The sequence below is a fragment of the Musca autumnalis genome, unplaced genomic scaffold (genome assembly GCF_047663935.1).
Source record: "Musca autumnalis isolate F117 unplaced genomic scaffold, ASM4766393v1 scaffold_1, whole genome shotgun sequence".
NCBI lineage: Eukaryota > Metazoa > Arthropoda > Insecta > Diptera > Muscidae > Musca > Musca autumnalis.
The window spans coordinates 232,144,821-232,168,435 of record NW_027411644.1 but is presented as its reverse complement, the minus strand read 5'-3'; the positions used below and the strand labels follow the sequence as shown (position 1 = coordinate 232,168,435).

At 33.1% G+C, this 23,615-nt stretch overlaps 1 protein-coding gene across 4 annotated transcripts in view; it reads left to right on the top strand.

Annotated features, from left to right (window-relative positions):
* LOC141389204 (uncharacterized) overlaps positions 1 to 23,615 on the top strand; it is a 642,359-nt gene that overhangs the window by 461,384 nt on the left and 157,360 nt on the right. For all 4 annotated transcript variants that reach the window (XM_073960367.1, XM_073960370.1, XM_073960368.1 and 1 more), the window contains one exon: positions 5,133 to 5,456. In XM_073960367.1, coding sequence (XP_073816468.1) covers positions 5,133 to 5,456 — 324 coding nt within the window. The remainder of the gene's footprint in view (positions 1 to 5,132; positions 5,457 to 23,615) is intronic.

Below are 23,615 nucleotides of genomic sequence, written 5' to 3'. Positions count from 1 at the left end.
GTAATGAAGTCCCCCCTATGCACTTGAATCACTTTTTTGTTGCTAAAATCCATAACTTTTTGTTCGACTTTTTTGTGCTGATGTTCTAACAGCGACAAACAATGAGTAAAAAAACTTGAAAATAAAAACTAATTAAAAAATTAGTTAATTACTAAGTGGTTTGTTGTGAAATTAAAGGAAAGCAACAGCCACGAACAGTTGGAGTCATTAATGAATTATCCAAACTAACTTTGTAAGAAGAAGCCGCACAATATCCCTTCCACCACACAACTACACACACACGTGCATGGCTGGATAGAGAGCAATAACAACTAATAACAGTAATCACAGCATCATGCAAAAGAATTAAAATTTGTTAACAGTGTCTGGATGAACAAAGAAGTTTCACAATGACAAAAGCCTGATTCTAGTTTTAGTTCAATTACCTTTTTGATCTGCGTGTTAAACACTGAAATACTCAAGAAACGATAGTTAACATTACATTGAGGGACAAAACCTCCTTTTAAGACGTGATGTTGCATTGTGCGGGACTCGAACTTAGACGCAGAGCTTTTATGGGAACCATTACAACACTGTGACAAAATTAAAATATCTAGAATGTGCGACTTTTGTAACATAAGGCGCTCCCTCCATTGTACCGTCTTTATCATTTATTTAAGGCCTTGTAACAATGGCTCCGTTGAGTGTCCCGTTAAAAAACTACATACATGAAAACTTCAAGAAAAAACTTTTCATCACTGATACATTCGTCATTTAGATGTTGTTTAGTAAGTAAAATAGACACACCAGTTACCCACTGCTCTATACCTCATAGCCATGTAGTAGTGAAAACTTTTAGGTTTGAATGTTTTCTAATATAATGTTTTCTAATATAACCCTCCATATACTGTTTAAGTAACTTGCAGGTGCATAATAACATCACATCACCACAGCATCCTCTGTTCCATTAAAAAACTAAACAATAGAAAACCTACAACAGCTAAAAATCATAGAAAATGAGGAAACGTTAAAAGCACCTCAGACAAAACAAAAAACCCACCCCAAATAACGAAGCCATAACAAACTTCCCAAAAATGTTTAAACAATTAACCAACAATTGTGAAGGAATAAGGAAACATCATGAAAATAATACCACATTTTCGGAAGCTACCATAGAATTGCAATGAACTTTCAGTGTAATACCATACCGTACACCAAAACACAACCAACTAGTTAAGCAAATCGTTAGTGAATAAAAGTGAAAACTCCTAACACACTCCGTGATAAGCTGTAGCCGCTACTTACCTCCAACAAACAGAGGTGTTATCCACAGCCAGGCAGCAAACAAACATACACAAACAGCTCTTTAAACTTTGTAAGCTTGAGATTATTAGACTTATAGAATTTGTACTTCACTATGGCTACTACTACAACTAGTTCTTTGCTTGGCTTATTTCACGATAGCCCAGGATAGAGATAAAATGGTGGATGTTTGCCGCTAGCCTGTGTGTGGAAGTGTGCCTGTTTGTTTTATAATGAAGACATGTTGTTATTGAATGGACGTTGTCGTCGTCGTCAACGGCGAGTACGTCGACTAAGAAGCAGGAAAAAAGTTATCAAAACTTCTACCAAGTCGGCGCAATGAAAGGTATTGTGCAAATCATTCAAATCAACGTAATCAGTGTGGCAGATGCACAATTTTGCGGAAAATGAACTTTAGCAAAGTTTTGCATTTTCACAGCATTTGTTTAAAAAGGGTGTTTAGTATAGGGAGGAATAAATTCAGGGCTAAAGGAAAAAGAGGGTCATAGCAAAGCATAGGTGTCGGGAGAAGTGGTAGATTCCAAAAGAGAGAAAAGTCCAGGACTGTGAAAACCAGCAAAAAAGTCATAATAAGTCTTCCTACTAACTGATTATTTTAATAAAGCCATGTCACCAAAAATATAAATTATAAAATCTAAAATGTAAAATATTAAATATAAAATTTAAAATATTGAATATTAAATATTAAATATTAAATATTAAATATTAAATATTAAATATTAAATATTAAATATTAAATATTAAATATTAAATATTAAATATTAAATATTAAATATTAAATATTAAATATTAAATATTAAATATTAAATATTAAATATTAAATATTAAATATTAAATATTAAATATTAAATATTAAATATTAAATATTAAATATTAAATATTAAATATTAAATATTAAATATTAAATATTAAATATTAAATATTAAATATTAAATATTAAATATTAAATATTAAATATTAAATATTAAATATTAAATATTAAATATTAAATATTAAATATTAAATATTAAATATTAAATATTAAATATTAAATATTAAATATTAAATATTAAATATTAAATATTAAATATTAAATATTAAATATTAAATATTAAATATTAAATATTAAATATTAAATATTAAATATTAAATATTAAATATTAAATATTAAATATTAAATATTAAATATTAAATATTAAATATTAAATATTAAATATTAAATATTAAATATTAAATATTAAATATTAAATATTAAATATTAAATATTAAATATTAAATATTAAATATTAAATATTAAATATTAAATATTAAATATTAAATATTAAATATTAAATATTAAATATTAAATATTAAATATTAAATATTAAATATTAAATATTAAATATTAAATATTAAATATTAAATATTAAATATTAAATATTAAATATTAAATATTAAATATTAAATATTAAATATTAAATATTAAATATTAAATATTAAATATTAAATATTAAATATTAAATATTAAATATTAAATATTAAATATTAAATATTAAATATTAAATATTAAATATTAAATATTAAATATTAAATATTAAATATTAAATATTAAATATTAAATATTAAATATTAAATATTAAATATTAAATATTAAATATTAAATATTAAATATTAAATATTAAATATTAAATATTAAATATTAAATATTAAATATTAAATATTAAATATTAAATATTAAATATTAAATATTAAATATTAAATATTAAATATTAAATATTAAATATTAAATATTAAATATTAAATATTAAATATTAAATATTAAATATTAAATATTAAATATTAAATATTAAATATTAAATATTAAATATTAAATATTAAATATTAAATATTAAATATTAAATATTAAATATTAAATATTAAATATTAAATATTAAATATTAAATATTAAATATTAAATATTAAATATTAAATATTAAATATTAAATATTAAATATTAAATATTAAATATTAAATATTAAATATTAAATATTAAATATTAAATATTAAATATTAAATATTAAATATTAAATATTAAATATTAAATATTAAATATTAAATATTAAATATTAAATATTAAATATTAAATATTAAATATTAAATATTAAATATTAAATATTAAATATTAAATATTAAATATTAAATATTAAATATTAAATATTAAATATTAAATATTAAATATTAAATATTAAATATTAAATATTAAATATTAAATATTAAATATTAAATATTAAATATTAAATATTAAATATTAAATATTAAATATTAAATATTAAATATTAAATATTAAATATTAAATATTAAATATTAAATATTAAATATTAAATATTAAATATTAAATATTAAATATTAAATATTAAATATTAAATATTAAATATTAAATATTAAATATTAAATATTAAATATTAAATATTAAATATTAAATATTAAATATTAAATATTAAATATTAAATATTAAATATTAAATATTAAATATTAAATATTAAATATTAAATATTAAATATTAAATATTAAATATTAAATATTAAATATTAAATATTAAATATTAAATATTAAATATTAAATATTAAATATTAAATATTAAATATTAAATATTAAATATTAAATATTAAATATTAAATATTAAATATTAAATATTAAATATTAAATATTAAATATTAAATATTAAATATTAAATATTAAATATTAAATATTAAATATTAAATATTAAATATTAAATATTAAATATTAAATATTAAATATTAAATATTAAATATTAAATATTAAATATTAAATATTAAATATTAAATATTAAATATTAAATATTAAATATTAAATATTAAATATTAAATATTAAATATTAAATATTAAATATTAAATATTAAATATTAAATATTAAATATTAAATATTAAATATTAAATATTAAATATTAAATATTAAATATTAAATATTAAATATTAAATATTAAATATTAAATATTAAATATTAAATATTAAATATTAAATATTAAATATTAAATATTAAATATTAAATATTAAATATTAAATATTAAATATTAAATATTAAATATTAAATATTAAATATTAAATATTAAATATTAAATATTAAATATTAAATATTAAATATTAAATATTAAATATTAAATATTAAATATTAAATATTAAATATTAAATATTAAATATTAAATATTAAATATTAAATATTAAATATTAAATATTAAATATTAAATATTAAATATTAAATATTAAATATTAAATATTAAATATTAAATATTAAATATTAAATATTAAATATTAAATATAAAATATTAAGTATAAAATATAAATACTTGGACTTGAAACGATTTTTAAGAGGTTTCTAACCGCAGTAACTTAAACGAAATGTGAGTCCATACTGATTTAAACTATAGTTCTTAATTGTTTAATAGGACAAATTTTATTACAAATCCCTATTTTCTTTCACGCCAAAAAACCCCTTCACGCTTTTCGAACTCGTACTACAGCTTAATATAAAACTTTGAACTTCTTGTCTTAGCCCAGTTTAGTGTTCCAATTTAATGTTGGGTTTTTGCTACTTATTTTCCCACTGCTTTCAGTTTTTCATCTCAAGTTGTAATTAAATTTGGTATGGTAGTTAGAGAGAGAGAGAGCGTAAGAGGAAGAATGAGTTGCATTTATATATTTCATTCTCATTCAGTTTTCTATAATTTTGAACAAATGAAACTAATTTCATTTTTTCTTGTTTTTAAAACTTTTGTTATACAAACAAAAAATATTAGTTATTTTTGTAAATGTTCATTTTTATGTTTGCTTAATTTAATTGCCATTGTTGTTGTTATTCTTGTTTTCATTTGCAGTAATTATTCTGGTTCTAAAGAGACCTCAACGCCTCAAACGACACAAGCACGTCCTGGCAGTGCTGCCGGTGGTAGTGCTGGTAGCCAAAGTGCTGGCATGATTGCCACTGGCTTTCAAGAGCCAAATGCAGCAGCAGCGGCCGAAGTACGACAAACGCTGATGACAACAAAGAAACCAATACCGCATGATCGTTTTGAAGATTTAGTCAAAATAGTTAGCGATTATACGGCGACCCAGCAATATGGTCATGTCATTGTCGACAATGATGGTAATGATGATGGGAAGAATCCTTCATTGGGCGATATAATGAAAATGAAACCGAGGTAAGTTGGAAACTTTTAATAATAGACATTTTTGTGATAAGAAAATATTGGTGCTATGTTGTAGCATACAATTAAAGAAAGTTATTAAGAAAAAAGTGATGGTGTTATTTGAGGAGTTTTGAGTTGGTAATTTTAAAGCAACTCAGGCCCTGAGTCAAGGAAATATAGATAGTTCATGTATTGGTACACCAATTGACGTAACAAACTGCGGATGAAGGTTACCCTCCACTGGTAATTGTACTCGTTGTTGTGGTATAGCTGGAATTTTTGTAATAAAACGATTTTAAAAATTTTCCTCAACATCAAGTGTACAGAACACATCTCGGGCATTGCTACCTCCTACCGTCACCTCTCACATCAACGTGTCTATTCATCTTCAAATTATCTTAATATATTTCACTTAAGCTCTTGATGTAAATCGTAAATCTAAGATATTTCCAAAAAATCCACAAAACATATATCTTGAACAACTAACAAACACTTTGGTATGCCAAGGATTTACAATGGCATTCAACAACAACTACAACAATAAGAATTTTTATATTTTAAGAAATGTCATTTGGTTCAACACTCCTCCTCGATACTCTATTCATGCAAATTGAAATGCAAACATAATCTTTCTGGTTAAAATACAATCTCTTTCGTGTTTGCTAAGGAATACAAAATCAAATAAAATAGAATGTTTTTCGTTGTAGAAGAAGAAAAAGAAGTGCACGCACATACATACATACGTGCATGTATACTAGCGCACCGAAAAATGTAAATCTCTGAAATGGCAAATTGAGCTGCATATCGTGTTGAAGTATACACAAAAAATTATTTGCTTGCAACTACAGCAGTAGGGCAGGGAATTATTACAATTCGATTGGTTTGTTTTTCATTGGTTCCCGAACCAATGTTGCACTGACGTAGCCGAATGGGTCGCTCCAAGCGGCCCTATAGACATTTTTGTTTATTTTTTTGTACAATAGCAAAATGTCAAATGTTGTGGGAGGGGCCACTTTGAGTTTCGAGTAGTATTTATGGCTATTTCGGTGCAGTTGTTAGCGTGCCACCGTGGTGCAATGGTATGCACGCCCGCCTTGCACGCAGAAGGTCGGGGGTTCGATTCCCCGGCCAAGCAACATCAAACATTTTTCAACGGTGGCAAAATACCCCTCAGTAATGTTGACGACATTTCCTGAGTATTTCAGCCTTGAAAAACTTCTCCACAAGTGGTGTCTTAAGACACGCCGTTCGGACTCGGCGATAAACAGTAGGTCCCATATCATTGAGCTAAATATGAATCGGGGTGCACTCATTGATATGAGAGAAGTCTCCCATGTCCCGTATGGGATGTTGTGCAACAATGTTTTTTTTTTGTTGTTTGTTAGCGTATTAGTTTTTTCACAATGGAAAGTCATAAGTGGATATTGTTGTATTAACATCTACATTCGTTCGGACATCACTGCTTGATATTAACTGAAATCTCCACTTGTCACTTGTGAAATGTTCCTTTTAACCTGACCTCTTACTGTCATATAAATATATTTTATATAACAATATATTTTTTTCTCTTGCTATATTCCATTGAATTGTATGGTTTGGTAATGTATGTACTTGGCAACATATGACATCTTTGGTGAGCTTTACAATGACAGATAAAGATACACTTGAAATATACGAAAATTTACTCCAACACACAGAGAGACACACACACACATTCAGTCACGGAGATATAATATTATACAAATTTGTTTGAAGATATTTACATACCCACACATTGAAGAGACACTTTGAACTGATAGATACCATCAAATTGTAGCTTTGAGATTTCAATATCGATTTGCAAAATGTTTTACAAATCGATATACAATGGCAGTTTGTATGCACATACATATGTATGTATTGTGCAAGTGAAGAAGTGAATACCGAACATCCTGGGATAAGTGAAGAAGTGTGTGGTGTTCTGCAACTGGTTTAAGGGAAATTTCTATATGCTATTGGCGATATAATGGAAAAACTATTAAAACAATTAAGAAAAAACTGAAGTCGAACGGGACCTACCATCTGATGCTCTGCACTACTACGAGGGCTACTAGATAAGTTTCTGGCTTAATAATGATACGTAAGGAAATAAGGTTTTTAGATCCAAAGTATGTTTGGACGAAAGTCGTTTCAGACAATTTGAAGTGGATGTAGCCATGTTCGTCCACCCGTCTATCTGTCCGTCTGTCTGACTGGTGCACATGATAAATCTCGAACGGATAATCCGATTCGATTATTATGTGAAATTATGTGCTCCAAACGAAAACTAAATGCCAAATTTACGCCATTGTGGTGTGTTAATACCTTGAAATGGCTAATACCTTGAAAATACCGAAAATTGGGCTGTACACATATATGGAGGTTATATAAAAACGTGGGCCAATATAGCCCATTTTAAATACCGAACATTCTGGGAGTAATATAAACTTGTGTACCAGATTTTAAAGCTCGATCTTAAGTATTGCTACCTCTATATTGGTTTCAACAGAAGACCAGACAGACGGATATTTCTTTCGAATTAGAATTTTATGCTGATCAAATTGTAGATATATGTTACAATTGAAATGACAAAGTTAATTATACCCTCCATAAACCCAAACAATTTCAATATACCCATTCAAAATGGTAATATATTAGAACAATATCGTATTTTTTACCCATTTGAAATATAATTTCTGTCATTGGCTCCTTAAAAAACACTAATATTGGATGTACGTGATATACATACTCATCTTAACGATAAAAATAATACACGTTGATAATTGAAATGGCATCGGATTATTACGCTCTTGTTGGCCCGCCGCATTCACATGCTGTAGGACTTTGACATGCCGTTTACAAGTAGCGTGTGATAATGTTGCCTGTTGAAACATATCCAAGCACACAATCGACTGAATATTTGAACATTCAATGCAATGCCAGTCAGTCCTAGTTTAAAATGTGTTTGAAATGCATTTCTTTCACTATGTAGAAATGTAGGAGGCATCTATGTACAATATGTTTGAATAGAAATTTGAATGCGTGTCACGTCAATTGAACACAAAATTGTTCTAAATTGAAGAGAAAGTGGGTGGAAAAGGAGTTTCATTTAAAATAAATTTATTTTGTATTAACTATATAAAATAGGATCTGTTCTTTTACGATAGCATAAATGATCAGAAGAAAGAGTGGAAGCCATGTGAGCCATTTTAGCTCACTGGTAATGCAAAAAGTAGTTTGTTTACATTATATTGTAATGAGTTATTCGGCTTTTGTAGTTCCCAACTTTTTGCTGGATATGTCTTTATGTCAAGTGCAAATGAAATTATGGATAGTTTAGTTAAAATCAAATATATTCTCTTTGTTATTCCTTGTTCTTTGAGAATTCAGTAAAAGTAAATTTATTTCTAACATTCATTTTTATCTTCCTTAAATAAGCCAACAATCAGCATAAATTGTTAAAAATGTATTTCCCCCTACATAACTACTACCTTAATGTTATCCCTGCTAAGTAACACCAATATTCCTTTCGTTAGCTTGTTGTTCAAAACAGTTTTAACAAGTGAAATTGTTTGTGTATGTAAAAAAATAAAGTATAATTCAAAAACGACAAAAGTACATTCCCTTAAACACCTGTCGTCAAAATGTTCCGTTTCACAATTTGCCAAAATATGTTTACTACATGGGGGTGCTGCTGTAGGTTCCATCAAAATGTGTGTCTGTGTGAAAAAAAAATTGTTTGTGAATGAATATAAAATTCCAACAGATTCAACTACTTTTGTGATGCACAAAGTTGTGTTTTTTACAAGGCATCAGCACTAGGGTGTAAGGAAAGAAGGTACACTTATAAATCAGTTCATCATATTGGATTGACGAGTTCAACACTCACTGTTGGTAAACATTTTTTTGTAAGGAAAAATGCGAATAGTTGTTGATGTATATGCTAGCGTTTGAACAACCCGCAGTGTTCGTAGGCTGGGCACAGTGTGTATTATACTCGGAATTTTACAAAAATATGTGGAATGTGGTTATATTTGACATAAATTCACCCCAACTGTTCTAAAAACAGAAGACCTCGTATATACAAGGTGGCGCAAAAGTAATCCTCCATCAGAAAATGCTATAATTTTTGCGATTGGCCCCTAATGTCAGTTCTGTTTTGACATTTGTGTAGTAAACACATGTAAAATACACGTTAGTAAACAATGTTACGCTACACTGCTCCAGAACGCGGAATATTGGTGACTATTTATTTGACCAATAATCGGTCGCTGACTTTGGCACAACGTGAATTTCGTCGCAGACGTTTAGCAGCTCGCCTCGAAGAGACTGGCACAACACGCGTTGCTACCACGCATGGCAGACCCTGGAGTATCCGTTGTGCATAGAATATTGCTGCTGTAGCCGAGGATGTCATGGAAGCGCCGTCGACATAGCCCGGACGACGTGCCACGCTAATGGGTATCAGTTGACGGTCTTTACAGAGAATTTTGGTACAAGATTTGAAGATGTTTCCGTACAAAGTCCAGACGGTGCATCAGCTGTTAGGTGCTGACCGCCAATCGCGGAAAATGCCATAAAAAGGGCTCAAAAGACAATAAACTGTGGCGGCGGTCATTTATCTGATATCATATTCTCGACTTGATGTAAAAGTATTAAAAGACCAAATAAAAATAATCCACAAGAAGAATCAAAGTTTTTAATTTTTTTTAATTACAGCCAAAAAACATTGGAAGCAATTAAAATGCAATTATTAGTGATTTAGAGGTACATACTCAATTTTTTATCAATTGCATTTAATATTTTATTTAGCAACCGGAAGGGTATAAAAAACTTCAGCCCCTTTTTTAATACTTTTTTATCCCGAACATTCTAATATTCTTTTACTCTCCATACGTATGTACATAGATATGTGCTTATGTTTTTTCTGCACCTCCTCATACATACAATATTCATATCTCTTTCAAGTTATGCAAGCATAACATAAATATTTTCCCCTGTCATCTATAACTCCGTTATTTGGAGCTTGATTCCTCTCTCGTTTTGCGTATATGTGTGTGTGTCTTTGTGATGATGGTTCCTATGGTAGGACATGGTTGATGATGACGATGATTGTTGTGACGTTCATGCTGATGGCATTGGTAATGGTAATTTTCACTTTTGCTTTTTGGCGTTTCCAGTAGCAATTTGAGTTAAAAGATAAATATTTTTGCTGGTGTATAACAATGACAATGTGTTCACAACATACCTACCTGTGTAAAAAACATTGTAGTTGTTATTTTTTTATTAAACACAAAAGAGAAATTTGTTTTCCAGATTCACCCAAAAATATGTTCTGAACATTGTGTACCAAAGGGCTAAGCCGTTATCCTCTTTGTGTGCAAAAGGGAAATTGATTATTGTTGTTCTTTCTTTTTTTAATATTTTCATGTTAATATCGTTAATCGATAGGGTTGAAGTGTGAGTATTTTATGGTTTTATTTATTATTGGGAAATAGTATAGCTGGGTACTAAGCTCAAAAAATGAATTTCGAAGACAATTAAAATTATTTGGCCTTAGAATCCATTGCAAAGCCCTTCGTGTATCTTTACCAAATGTAAGATCATTCTCTTTATTTTGCCTAAATTGGATTTCTTTTCTATTCTCCCTAAATGTTTCCTGCTGTTCTCTACTTTATTGCGAAAACTTTGTGTACACTTATGTCCTTGTAGCTTCCTACTATCCTCCCCCTCATCAATATGATTTGGCAAATTTCATTTCAATCATATCAAGCACATCATGCTAAAACACATTTTCAAAATCTCACATTGCCTTTGGCAAATTAAAATTGCAAAAAGGTATCAAATCAAAATGGAATGTGCGTCATACTCAACTCTCACGTCATCCATTTTCCTCCCGCAAAGAGATGCGTGTTCTGGCTTCTGTTGGTGTTGTTGCGTGCATTGACAAGTATTAATGCAAAGAGTTATAGGAAACGGAATTAGATTGATGTGATTATCGCTGTAGAATGAAACTGAAAATTCAAAATCGATATGTAGAACAACTAATTGAATGTGTTGTGTGCACTCATTCGTTCATTCTTTCGTTCACTGCTCTGACAGATACATGTTTAATTAGATGTTTCATTGCCAATGGTATTTGATGATTATGTATGTATGTCGGTTGGTTGGTTGGTTTGTTCGTTTATGTTTTTAATTAAAACTGGGTCATCATCATTTTATTCTAAACAAAAACAGCAAATATTTATTGGAAAAAAAAATTTTATTTGTTTTTTTTTTTTTTTTTGTTTAGGTATTATTTTGAATGCATAGAGGTATTATTTGAAAATATTTATTACAGTTGATTTAATCTTTTGCAATTGATTTGAAATTAAATTGAATTTTATTCAAACATTTAATTTTGAAAATGTTATAAATTGTTGTTATGTGAATTGTTAATGAAGGACGTAAATGTCCTACGGACAGTAGGACATTTTCACCACTGCTGTTATTGTTCTTTGTACAGTCATAGGCTTAGGGTATTTAACTGTCGGTGATTATGCAACCATTTTTCCGTACCAAAAAAAATCGGAGGACTATAATACGCAAAACATTTAACAAATAAGTTAGCAAATAATAAGTTAGCATTGTTGCTATTGGCACATCTTAACGACTTATTTACTTACTTAGCTGGCCCATTACAGAACATTTGTTCCATAGGCCGAACTAAGAATAGATCTGCATTTCTCTTTGTTTATTGCTTCGCTTTCTTGAATATCGCGCCTTTTCATCTCTTCATCCACTTGTTTGCGCCATCTATTCCTTGGCCTGCCAATTTTGCGTGCACCGCCAAGCGGCCCGTATTTATACCCCTTTTTAGCGGGTTCATCATCGCTCATTCTTATGATAATGCCTAGCCAACGCAATCGGTGCATTTCGATACGTTTATCTATACTGATGACGTTGTTTAGCAGATACAGCTCGTGGTTCATGCGATGTCGATATTCACCGTCAACGCAGATTGGTCCGTAGATCTTTCGAAGAATTTTTCTCTCAAATACACCAAGCTCTGCCATGTCTGCTTGCGCAAGTACCCAGGCGTCGGAACCATACATCAGCACGGGTAGTATCAGTGTTTTGTAAAGCGTTATTTTTGTTTGACGGGATGTGGCTTTGTTTTTAAACTGCTTACTTAAGCCAAAGTAGCATCTATTGACCAATACATTTTTTTATATCCTCCACCATAGTATGGAGGGTATATTAAGTTTGTCATTCCGTTTGTAACACATCGAACTAATCATTTGCGACCCTTTAAAGTATATATATTCTTGATTAGGGTGAAATTCTAAGACGATCTAGCCATGTCCGTCTGTTGTAATCACTCTAGCGTCCGCAATAATTGAGATAGAGTCCTGAAATTTTGCACCCGAGGGTCTTTTTTCCATTGGCAGGTCAAGTTCGAAGATGTGCTATATCGGTCCACTCTTTGGTATATATCGGTCCACTCTTTGGTATAACGGTACCTCCGGATTTGAGGTATTTTGACGTTCTTCGCCACATTTGCATACCGAATTAGCTAAAATTTGGCATTTAGAGTTCCTAGTGATCAACAAACTTATATCCGAAAGAATATGGGCATAGGTTCATGTTTTGGTATAGTCCCCACATAATGGTACCTCCCGATTTTCGGTATTTTGAGAATTTTAGCCCCAATTTTTAACCGAACTATTTTCAATTTGACATTTGAGGTTCTCAGTGGTCATGAAACATCAACGAAACATCGTCAACATAGGTCCATGTTTTGGTATAGTCCCCATATACCGGTACCTCCAGATTTTCGGTATTTTGAGCATTTTAGTTGCAATTTTTAACCGAACTAGCTGTAATGTGACATTTGAGGTTCTCAGTAGTTATGAAACATCTCCAAGAAACATTGTCAACATAGGACCATGTTTTGGTATAGCCCCCATATAACGGTATCTCCCAATTTTCGGTATTTTGAGAATTTTAGCTGCAATTTTTAACCGAACTAGCTGTAATGATCGGTATTTTGAGAATTTTAGCTACAATTTTGTCTATTCAAAAATAATCGTCAATATAGGTCCATGTTTTGGTATACCCCCCATATAACTGTACCTCCCGATTTTCGGGAATTCTCAGTGGTCACGAAATTTCTTCACTAAAATTCGTCAACATGGGTCCATTTTTGAGGGTCTACATTGTTTTGATGAAACAACCCTCAATTTGACTCTTGAAGTTTCCTGCAGCAATAAAACTTTTCCTCCAAAAAATTTAAGGATAGGTTGACTCTTTGATGTAGCCCCGTAGGTGGTACCTTTCACCTAGCTGAATACATTTTTTTAGATTAGATTAGATAACACTGTGCAACAAAATGGAGGTGAAAGTCTGGGGCACGGAAAATTCCTCTAGGGGAAGAAAGGCCTTGGTGAGTATATTATGAACCCCGAAGGACAGATCTGCCGTGAGTCGAACTTTCGCGTTGTGGTGTGATGAAATTTTTGTTAGCGACCCTGTGGGCCATCAGGAATTAGCGTTATAGTGGGAGGCAGTAGGAGTCTATCCATTGTCGAAAAGTTGTTCCACCTAAAATTGTGAAAGGACCCTAATTATTCCATTTTAATTAAGACTATTTTATGGTGGAGGGTATAAACTTATCGACTTTTTACTTGTTTTATTTCACAACTGATGTCGCTTGTTGTGTTTACGGCGGTGCCGAGGTATACGAAGTATTTTACTACCTCAAAATTATAGGAACCAACTTCAACGTCCGAGCTCAATGGACGCATTGCGCGCGACACCATCAACTTGGTCTTCTCACCGTTTACCGCCAGACCCACTTTAGCAGATTCTCCTTCGACCTTTATAAAGGTAGCAGCTACTTCTTTTACTGATCGGCCCATGATGTCTATATCATCAGCATAAACAAGTAACATGTGACTATTGGTGTAGATTGTGCCACTTCTTTTGACGTTTGCCTCTCGTATAACCTTTTCTAGCAGGATGTTGAAGAGGTCACACGAAAGACTGTCTCCTTGTCTGAAACCTCTTTTGGTACCAAACTCTTCGGAGAGGTTCTTTCCTATTTTAACTGAAGACCTCGTGTCAGTTAATGTCATTTTACAAAGCCGGATGAGCTTTGCGGGGATACCAAATTCAGACATGGCTTGGAATACCTTTGAACGCAGCGGGCTGTCGAAGGCTGCTTTATAATCGGCAAAAATGTGGTAGGTGTCGATCTGCTTCTCTTGGGTCTTCTCCAGGATTTGCCGCAGGGTAAATATCTGGTCAATGGTGGACTTGCCAGGTCTAAAGCCGCATTGGTATGGTCCAATTATCTCGTCGTTCGCAAAATATCCCTGACACGATCTTGTAGGCAATAGGGAGTAGACTTATGTCCCTATAGTTAGAGCATACAGTCCTATCTCCTTTCTTGTGGACAGGGACAGGATGCTCACTAGCTGATGAATACAACTTACCATCGTGTCGCCCCCGTTTTTGAACAGCTCGGCTGGTAAGCCATCGGCTCCTGCTGCCTTAGGTGTCGATCTGCGTCTCTTTGGTCGTCTCCAGGATTTGCCGCAGGATAAATATCTGGTCAATGGTGGACTTGCCAGGTCTAAAGCCACAGTGGTATGGCCCAATTACCTCGTTGACCATAGGCTTTAGTCGTTCGCACAATATCCCTGAAACGATCTGGTGGACAATCGAGAGTAGACTTATGCCCCTATATTTAGAGCATACGGTCTTATCTCCTTTCTTGTGGACAGGGACAGGATTCTCACTAGCTGATGAATACACCTTATCAGCGTGTCGCCTCCGGTTTTGAACAGCTCGGCTGGTAAGCCATCGGCTCCTGCTGCCTTATTATTCTTCAGCCGGTTTATTGCTGTCTTTACTTCATCTTGGCTGCCTGGGATTGAATCTGTGGTATCTTCGTCTTCTTCACTCTTTGGTAGAATTTTCTAACTGCATTCTGGCTTCTGTACATCTCGATTTTTTCACACTCCCGCTTTTTTATCTCTCTCTCTCTCTTTTTCCTGCAGAAAAGACGTTTCTCTTCTCTCCTTTTCTCCCGATACCTTCTCTCGTGCGCTACGCGTTGCAACGGATTGTTAAGTAGCTCTATATCACTGTTAATCACCAATGGGCTCGCGAGCCGTGTCTGTGTGAACACATACAATCTCAATTGTGGTGAGTTTCAACGTTACTCTCACTACCGATGATCTTCTTTGTTTTTCCAATGAATTAACGCACACGCTGTTTATCGAGAGAAGGAGAAATAATCTCGTGCGTGTGCCCAACAAAAACGCACCGCATTTTTTCTTCGGTAGCAGCACGAAACTTCTGATCATACCATGGATTTCTTGGTGGAGGTCTCTGGTATCCAAGTACGGATTTTGCGGCTGTTTGCATGGAGTGGGCAATGCTTTGCCACTGCGCAGATATGTTATCGGGATGAGGAGTGCTTTGATTAAGTAATTGGGCTAGTTGAGTGGGATATGCTGTGGTTATCTGTTGTGATTGCAGCTTACCGATGTCCAACTTTCATGTTGTGTCTGTTCGTACTTTTTTTGCTACGTTTATCGTAAATCATCATCCGAGTCTATGTTTGTTTCATATTGGCATGGTCCAATTATGTATGGAACAATATACTACCCGATGATGACGCCAGCCTATAAACCGCACCAAACTGGCACTCATAAGTTTTTAGGCAATCAGTCTGGGATTATTTTTCGTCCAAATGCTGCAATTCTACATAGTGACGAATCCATGAGGTTTGTGTCATCCAAAGAAATGGTATACTGCAATTTCAAACTTTGGACCAAATTGGTCCAAATTGGTCAACTAGTTAGATACACAGATGTGAGGACATGGCTAGATTGAATCCAAAATGCGTGTATGTAGCCATCAGGACAAATGGACAAAGTGTTCCGATCTGACATAATGCCAACAATGAAGGAATTATGGGGGTTCTGATTGTCTAGACAGCGGTCATAAAGTCAAATTTTGTTTAGGGCTTTATGCCCTTCTCTAATCCGGTTATAAAGCCATTTTTAATATAACTATTACTAAGAAAAGAAGATTTTTTTACTAGTGTCTTGTTAAGTTCATCCAATGATGGAAGTCTAAAATCCGTGCCGAACGCCGGCTGCTTACAGGTTATTTGAATTTATACTTGACTATAAAGTCAAGGAGGTTCCATACGCCTAGGCAACTTTACATCTGTTGACCTTCGATAGAGAGGTCATAACAACCAAAGTGGAACTGGTCCCCATGACCGTTGGACATTGTCCAGTAGGCAAAATGTGCAATATTAAGCGAAAAATCGTGCTTAAGTTAATTATCAAGCTTTGGCGTATTTTGAAACCCATACCATTATGGAAGTAATATTACAAATAGGTCCCTTCAGTGAGACACTAAAGAGTTCAATTTTCCACAGAAATACTTCCCGGAGTGTTGACAGTAATAATGGCAAAGCCAAGAAGGACAAGGAATATTGCCCTCTACCACTTTGGTAATCGCCCATGTATACATTCAAACCGCTGAAACAATTAGTCGAACTTCCGCGTTATGGCGGGATGAAGTTTTTGCCAGAGTAAATGCACAAAACGACCACGAAAACGCGACAAAATCGATATGTTGTCAATAAGAGCCGTACCTAAAATTTTCTGAGCGACATTTTTGCAGAACATTTCGAAGCTTTTATAGCGGCTCTTAAAATAAAGGAAGAAAAAGGACATTGAAGGAAGCAAGTTAGAAGGTCGAAGTGCCCTACGAAAATAATCCTCATTCGATTTGACTGAAGACATATCATCTCAAAAATAAGCTAAATCAACAGTAAACAAAGATATAACGCTAATTCCAGATGGCTTACAGGGTCTCTAGCAAAAACTTCATCACGCCATAACGCGGAAGTTCGACTCACGGCGGAGCTGTCCTTCGGTGTTCTTAATATACTCATCAAGGGCTTTCATCTCCAAAAGGAGTTATCTCTGCCCCAAAATTTGTGTTCACAGTGTTATTTAATGAGATACACTTTTTATACCCTCCACCATAGGATGGGGGTATATTAAGTTTGTCACTACGTTTGTAACTACTCGAAATAATCGTTGTAGACCCCACAAAGTATATATATTCTTGATCAGCGTGCAATTCTACATCGATATAACCATGTCCGTCCGTCTGTCCGTCTGTGGAAATCACTCTAGCGTCCGAACGGATTGACGTAGGTTGATGAAATTTTGGGAAAATATGTTATATTTACGTAGGACTTTTGGTATTGAAAGCGGGCTATGTAGGTCCACGCTTTCGTATAGCCCCCATACAAAATGACGCGTGACGCGTCGTCGTTTTAAGGAATTTTTAAGATATTTGGCCCATTTTACCACCGAATTGGTTGTAATTTGGTACTTTGTGTCTCCAGAGGCCAAAAAATATTCCTACCAAAGTTGGGTTATATAGGTCCACGTTTTGGTATAGCCCCCATATAAGGCCCCATATAAAGTACGCGTCATTTTAATATATTTTGAATGTATTAGACCCATTTGACCACAGAATTGGTTGTAATTTGGCATTTTGTGTCTTCAGATGCCAGAAAACATTCCTACCAAAGTTGGGTTATATAGGTCCACGTTTTGGTATAGTCCCCACATAAGACCCCTTATAAAGTACGCGTCATTTTAATATATTTTGAATGTATTAGACCCATTTGACCAAAGAATCGGTTGTAAGTTTGTATTTTGTGTTTCCAGAGGCTAAGAAACATTTCTACCATTAAAATGTTTATATAGGTCCACGTGTTGATATAGCCCCCATAATACAATATCTCCCGATTTTCGATATTTTGAACGTTTTAGCCTCATTATCACACCGATATGGCTGAAATTTGATATTTAGTCTTCTTTAGGCGTATAAAACTTTCCCCCAGAAATTTGTAGGTATAGGTCCACGCCATCATATAGCCCCCATAGAACGGTACCTTCCGAATTTCGGTATTTTGAAGGTAGTGGCCACATTAATCCACCGAAATGGCTGAAATTTGTGGTGGAGGGTATAAAAAGTTCGGCCCGACCGAACTTAACGCTTTTCTTACTTGTTATTGTGTCAGAATGTAAACATGTTATGTAAATTTTTTGTAGTAAGAATGTTTTTGCACAATCAATAGTGATTCTTAACAGTAATCACCATTCGAGAACTGCTGACGCATTACATTGGGATCCCACGCGTTAACTGATACTTTCATTTCACATTCACATATGCGATAAATTTTAAAATAAACACTCCCACAGCTAATGTCCGTCCAATATTTCAAACTGTACTTGACAAACAGTATCAAAATATCTCAAAATGTATGCCTGGGAAAAATTTATTTAAAATAATGAAATTTATTTCCTTTTCTACAGAAAAATATCCATATCCTTAAAAATTCTAACAATATTATATACAAACAATATAATACAATTTTAACACACACAATTCATGATATTATTATTCACACTTCATCATTTCATTATGTTTTGTGTTGGCATGAAACGAAAACGAAAAAAAAAATGAAGAACACGACAACAAATAGTAGCAACACATTTTCCCTGTCATTATGCCGCCTACAATGCAGGAAATTAAATTGATTTTAATGTCCTGCAAGAATTACATTCTTCCCACTCTCCCCGCCCCCTCTCTCGGTGCTTTAGAAAATTATTTCCTTTTTTGCTGATTTCATAGAAAAATTGTGTAACAAGAAGACGAAGGAGAACATTATCTCTTTCTAATATCATCATTAGCTTTAATAGGATTCCATGGAGACAACACTCCGCTGTCCTCTTTGCGGAGTGGAAGAAACGCCATTGAAATAAAATTAAAGAAAATTCAATAAAATACGTGATAATTTTTTGAACACATTTTGTGTTGCAACCATTGCTGGCAACTCAATTCTTTGAAGTTAATCTAATGAAAGTTGAAAATATTAATGAATTGTTGACATGAACATATTTAGGGATATTTAATAACAATATAACGCGCATTTCAAATTTGAATGATAAATTAACGATGAAGTTAAAGAATGAAATATATTGCAATGTCAAGATGTACAAAAGCTCAAAAAGGTGATAAATTTGTTATTCTCACTGGGCTGGACTGGACTCAACTCAATTTTAAGTTTTTATTATTAAAACATGAATTCATTCAAAATTACAACAAAAATAGCAAAACCGAAAGGTAAAGATAAACAAATTCAGTTGGTGAATTAGGGTAAAACCTTCGTGATATCAAATATAGGCGATATGTGGAGGCTATGGAGAAAGTTCTAAAGGTCTTCTTTGTGAAAACATGAAGTTAAATATCTTCTTTCCAAAGACAATTTTCTGAAGATACTCTTAGATATAAGCCTTTAATGGCTTCCATCGGAATAGGACCTTCAATAAGGTGTAATTCAGCATAACCTGTTATCTATGGTCAGTAAATCATCTGAACATGTGTCAGCTCAACAGTCATTGTTATGGGAGTTCTTTGAAAATAGTATTAAGTGTAACATTTTTTTTTAATTTCCTGTTTATTAACGGCTAGCATGCTTTAAGCAAAAAAAAAATCCAACATCAGCACCACAGTCAAGGCTATAAAAGATAATAATTTTTCTTGCATTAGTTTCCACTTTTAATTTCCTTTGTGGTATTTTTTGTTTGTCTCAACATAATCAGATATGTGAATTAAATGAGAATCATGTCTTCATGATTTCTATGAAGACAATCGGCTTTTTCTTGTCGTTTTTAAATCGGGTTTTTTCTTGTGAAATAGACAATCAAGTGTTCACATCCTAATTTACGTGACTCAATTACAAAAGGATTTTGTGATTTCAGGTTTTTTTTCTCACATTCTATCCTCTTTTTTTCCGGCCTTTGTCTCATTTTGTTTCCACTTATGCCTCCTAGCCCGTACAGAACTTATATGCAGGCATATATGTATGTATATGAAATTAAAAAAGGATGGAATAGCACACATGTAGGAAATAGGATAAATGTGGAAAAAATTAATCTGTAGAAAACGCATTAATGTTAAAGAAGAATCATGTACGATGTGCGTAGGAACGTTGATTGAAGCTGCTTATTTGGAACATAAAAAGTTGTAATTAAAATCATATAAGATTTAAAAAAGTAAAGATGAAGCGATAGCTAAATACCATCAGCCTTTGACTGTAAAAGAAAGACGGGAATGGTGCCACTAAATGTACTACGAACTGAACTGAAAAAGATAGTAGTCATTCGAATTCCACTATCAAAAAGGACTTAAAATATTTGCAAATTGATCGCAGTTTATAACAAAAAAGAAATGAAGAAAATCAAAGAGTACAATAATTGTTAAAAATTGATTTTAAATATTAAATCGCGAAAATTGCATTCAAGACCATTGTGCAAATTTTTTCTATTTTGACTAATTTTGGATAGCTGGTAAAACAACAAAAATACAAAAAAAATTCGACATTTTCTAGAGGCGATATCTCTGGAACCGTTAATCGAAAAAATCACCACACCAAAAATAATGGAAATCAAAAACCACTTTTTTAGAATGTGTTCGATTTAACTCAGAAATCCCCATTTTTTTTATTGATTCGGCTCTGCTTCCAACTGCAAATTCAGAAATTACACCACCTGCATAAGATTTGTCCATAATGAAATTAGTTAGGTGAGTTGGTTTGCCTGAATAGTTGCGGATCGTTGTAGCATGCTGTGGAGATGTTCTACGTTATGGCAATCGACCCTAACCCAAAAAGAATGGAGGTGGCTTTCGTTTATCTTGGCAGCTGTCACAGATGATGGGCGAACTCCGAGGAAGGTATTCATACGATATGCTCTTATAGCCTAAGCAATTGCATCAGCATGAATTCCACTCAAACCTTCCTGATATGCCTGTGGATCTACAGCATTGATGTTAGCCCATATACGTTTTAGTAACAACAAACGAAATTTACTCTCTCTTTTCCTATGTTAGCCGTTGTTTAACAAAGGAAATTTACTCTCCCATAAATTCTCTCTCCATCGCGGTGCAATGGCATGCACACCCGCCTTGCACGCTGAAGGTCGGTGGTTCCATTCCCCGGCCAGGCAATATCAAATTTTCAACGGTGGCAAAATACCCTTCAATAATTTTGGCGACCTTTTCTGAGTATTCCAGCCATGTAAAACATCTCCACAAGTAAGACACTACACGCTGTTCGGACTCGGCGATAAACTGTAGGTCCAATATCATTGAGCTAATATGAATCGGGGTGCACTCATTGATATGAAAGAAGTCTCCCTTGTCCCTTCTGGGATGTTTGTGTAATATTTATTATTATAGTTTCGACGCCTCTCTAGCTCATGAAGATCTTTTCCGATATATGTACATGGGATAGGTACCTCCCCATCCACTAGATGGTGATTTGGATGGCTTTGCCTACAGCAGCAAGCAGATATTACATCGACATTATCCTTTTGGACCAAAGCCCCGGCAAAATTTTAGCCTCCTCATGTAAACGGTCCGCCGAAGACATGGCATTGGAAGGATTTTGGGGTAATTACTGGTTGGAATTATTGACCTATTGGCCTGTGACGGTGTGACGGTTGACTTAGTGACTTAGATATTTTGATAGTCGTCGCGTGGGCGAACCCTGCAACATCATGAGATAGGCGTTTACACTTACACAAACTTTATCAACGATTAGACCTGAAGCCATGAGCATACAATCACCCATATACTTGTTTATCTCAAGGGCAGTGGGAGGACGTGCAATTGCAGTAAGATAGAGGTTAAGCAGTTCCGGTGATATCCCTTTTCCTTGGAAACTCTCTGTTACACTCTACGGGGTTTTGACTTCTTGTTTAAGAATGATCGCTGACCAATATTTCAAACAAGGCCGGAGGGTAGTATTTTCGACATCTTCGAACAGCTTACCATTTCCCAAGCTTGGGACACTATTGGGTGGCTTACGATAACTTTCCTCAGATACGTGATTCCTGATTCATTCAGCTGATTTATTATAACCTTGAGTACACCACCCGCCTCCCACGGGTTTAGTTGCTGAATTCCACATACATATGTCTGGCGACCTCACATATAGTTGGTGACCCAACCAGGCCGGATGGTGATATTGTTTTCTACATCTTCAAACAGCTGACCGTAACAAATGCCACTGTTAGGCCAAATGCAACCATCACTGTTCTGTGGCACTGCTTATTCTGGCTGAGACCTCGGCTGATATGTGTGAAAATCGTGCTAGGAAGAAGTAGTGCCTCAATCATCATTGCTACTGGTGATTAATATGTATGTATTCAACTTTATTCGCTTCCTTGCCATAGCTCACTTACGAGACCGCCCTACCCATTTTCCAGGCCTCGGGAACTATTAGAGTGACTAACGATGATATGAGGACTTTGCTCAGATACTCGACACTAACTCATTCAACTGTTTTAGCATAACCATTGAAATTTCGTTAGGTCCAAGCGCTGTGGATGTCTTTGAGCCTTGAATAACATCTGCAACATCACCCCATCATAAAGTGTGGTGGTTTCTCCTCATCTGGAAGAGATTGCAGATGACGTAAAACACTTTTCTTCGCGAGGTCACTATATGGATGCTCAATAAATTTTCGGCTAAAATAAGCCTTCGGATCTGTCTCAACCACATGACATATGTTCGATAATTCTTTTTTCCTAGGATTCGATAAACGATTAAGTACTACCGGTTCCTTGTCGATTAAAATAAACCGCACACCTTTTCAGATCTGCCACAATCACGTCACAGATGCCCGAGGCTTCGATACACGGTTGTCATTATTTAAAAATGTTTACTACTGGTTCCAATTTTGCAGCACTTCAGATGCTCTTGTCATCTTTTCCGCTTGTGCTTTTATTTAATTTAAATTTAGCTTTTTGACTCTGGAGTTACTAGGGTTTGTATGACGAAGCTCATCACGATCATTCGCTAATCCCGACGCCCAGAATTAGGTCTTATTTACGGTATTCGACCAGCAGGAATGAGGCAAGCGGATGCGGCAGTGATGATGTCTAGGAAATTTCTTTCCTCTACTCGAACATCAGGGATTAAGCAGTTTTCTAAAGCGATGGTTGGTGATTTCTCCGAATCCTTGCCAATTTTCTACTACGGGTGGTCTATTGATGGAGT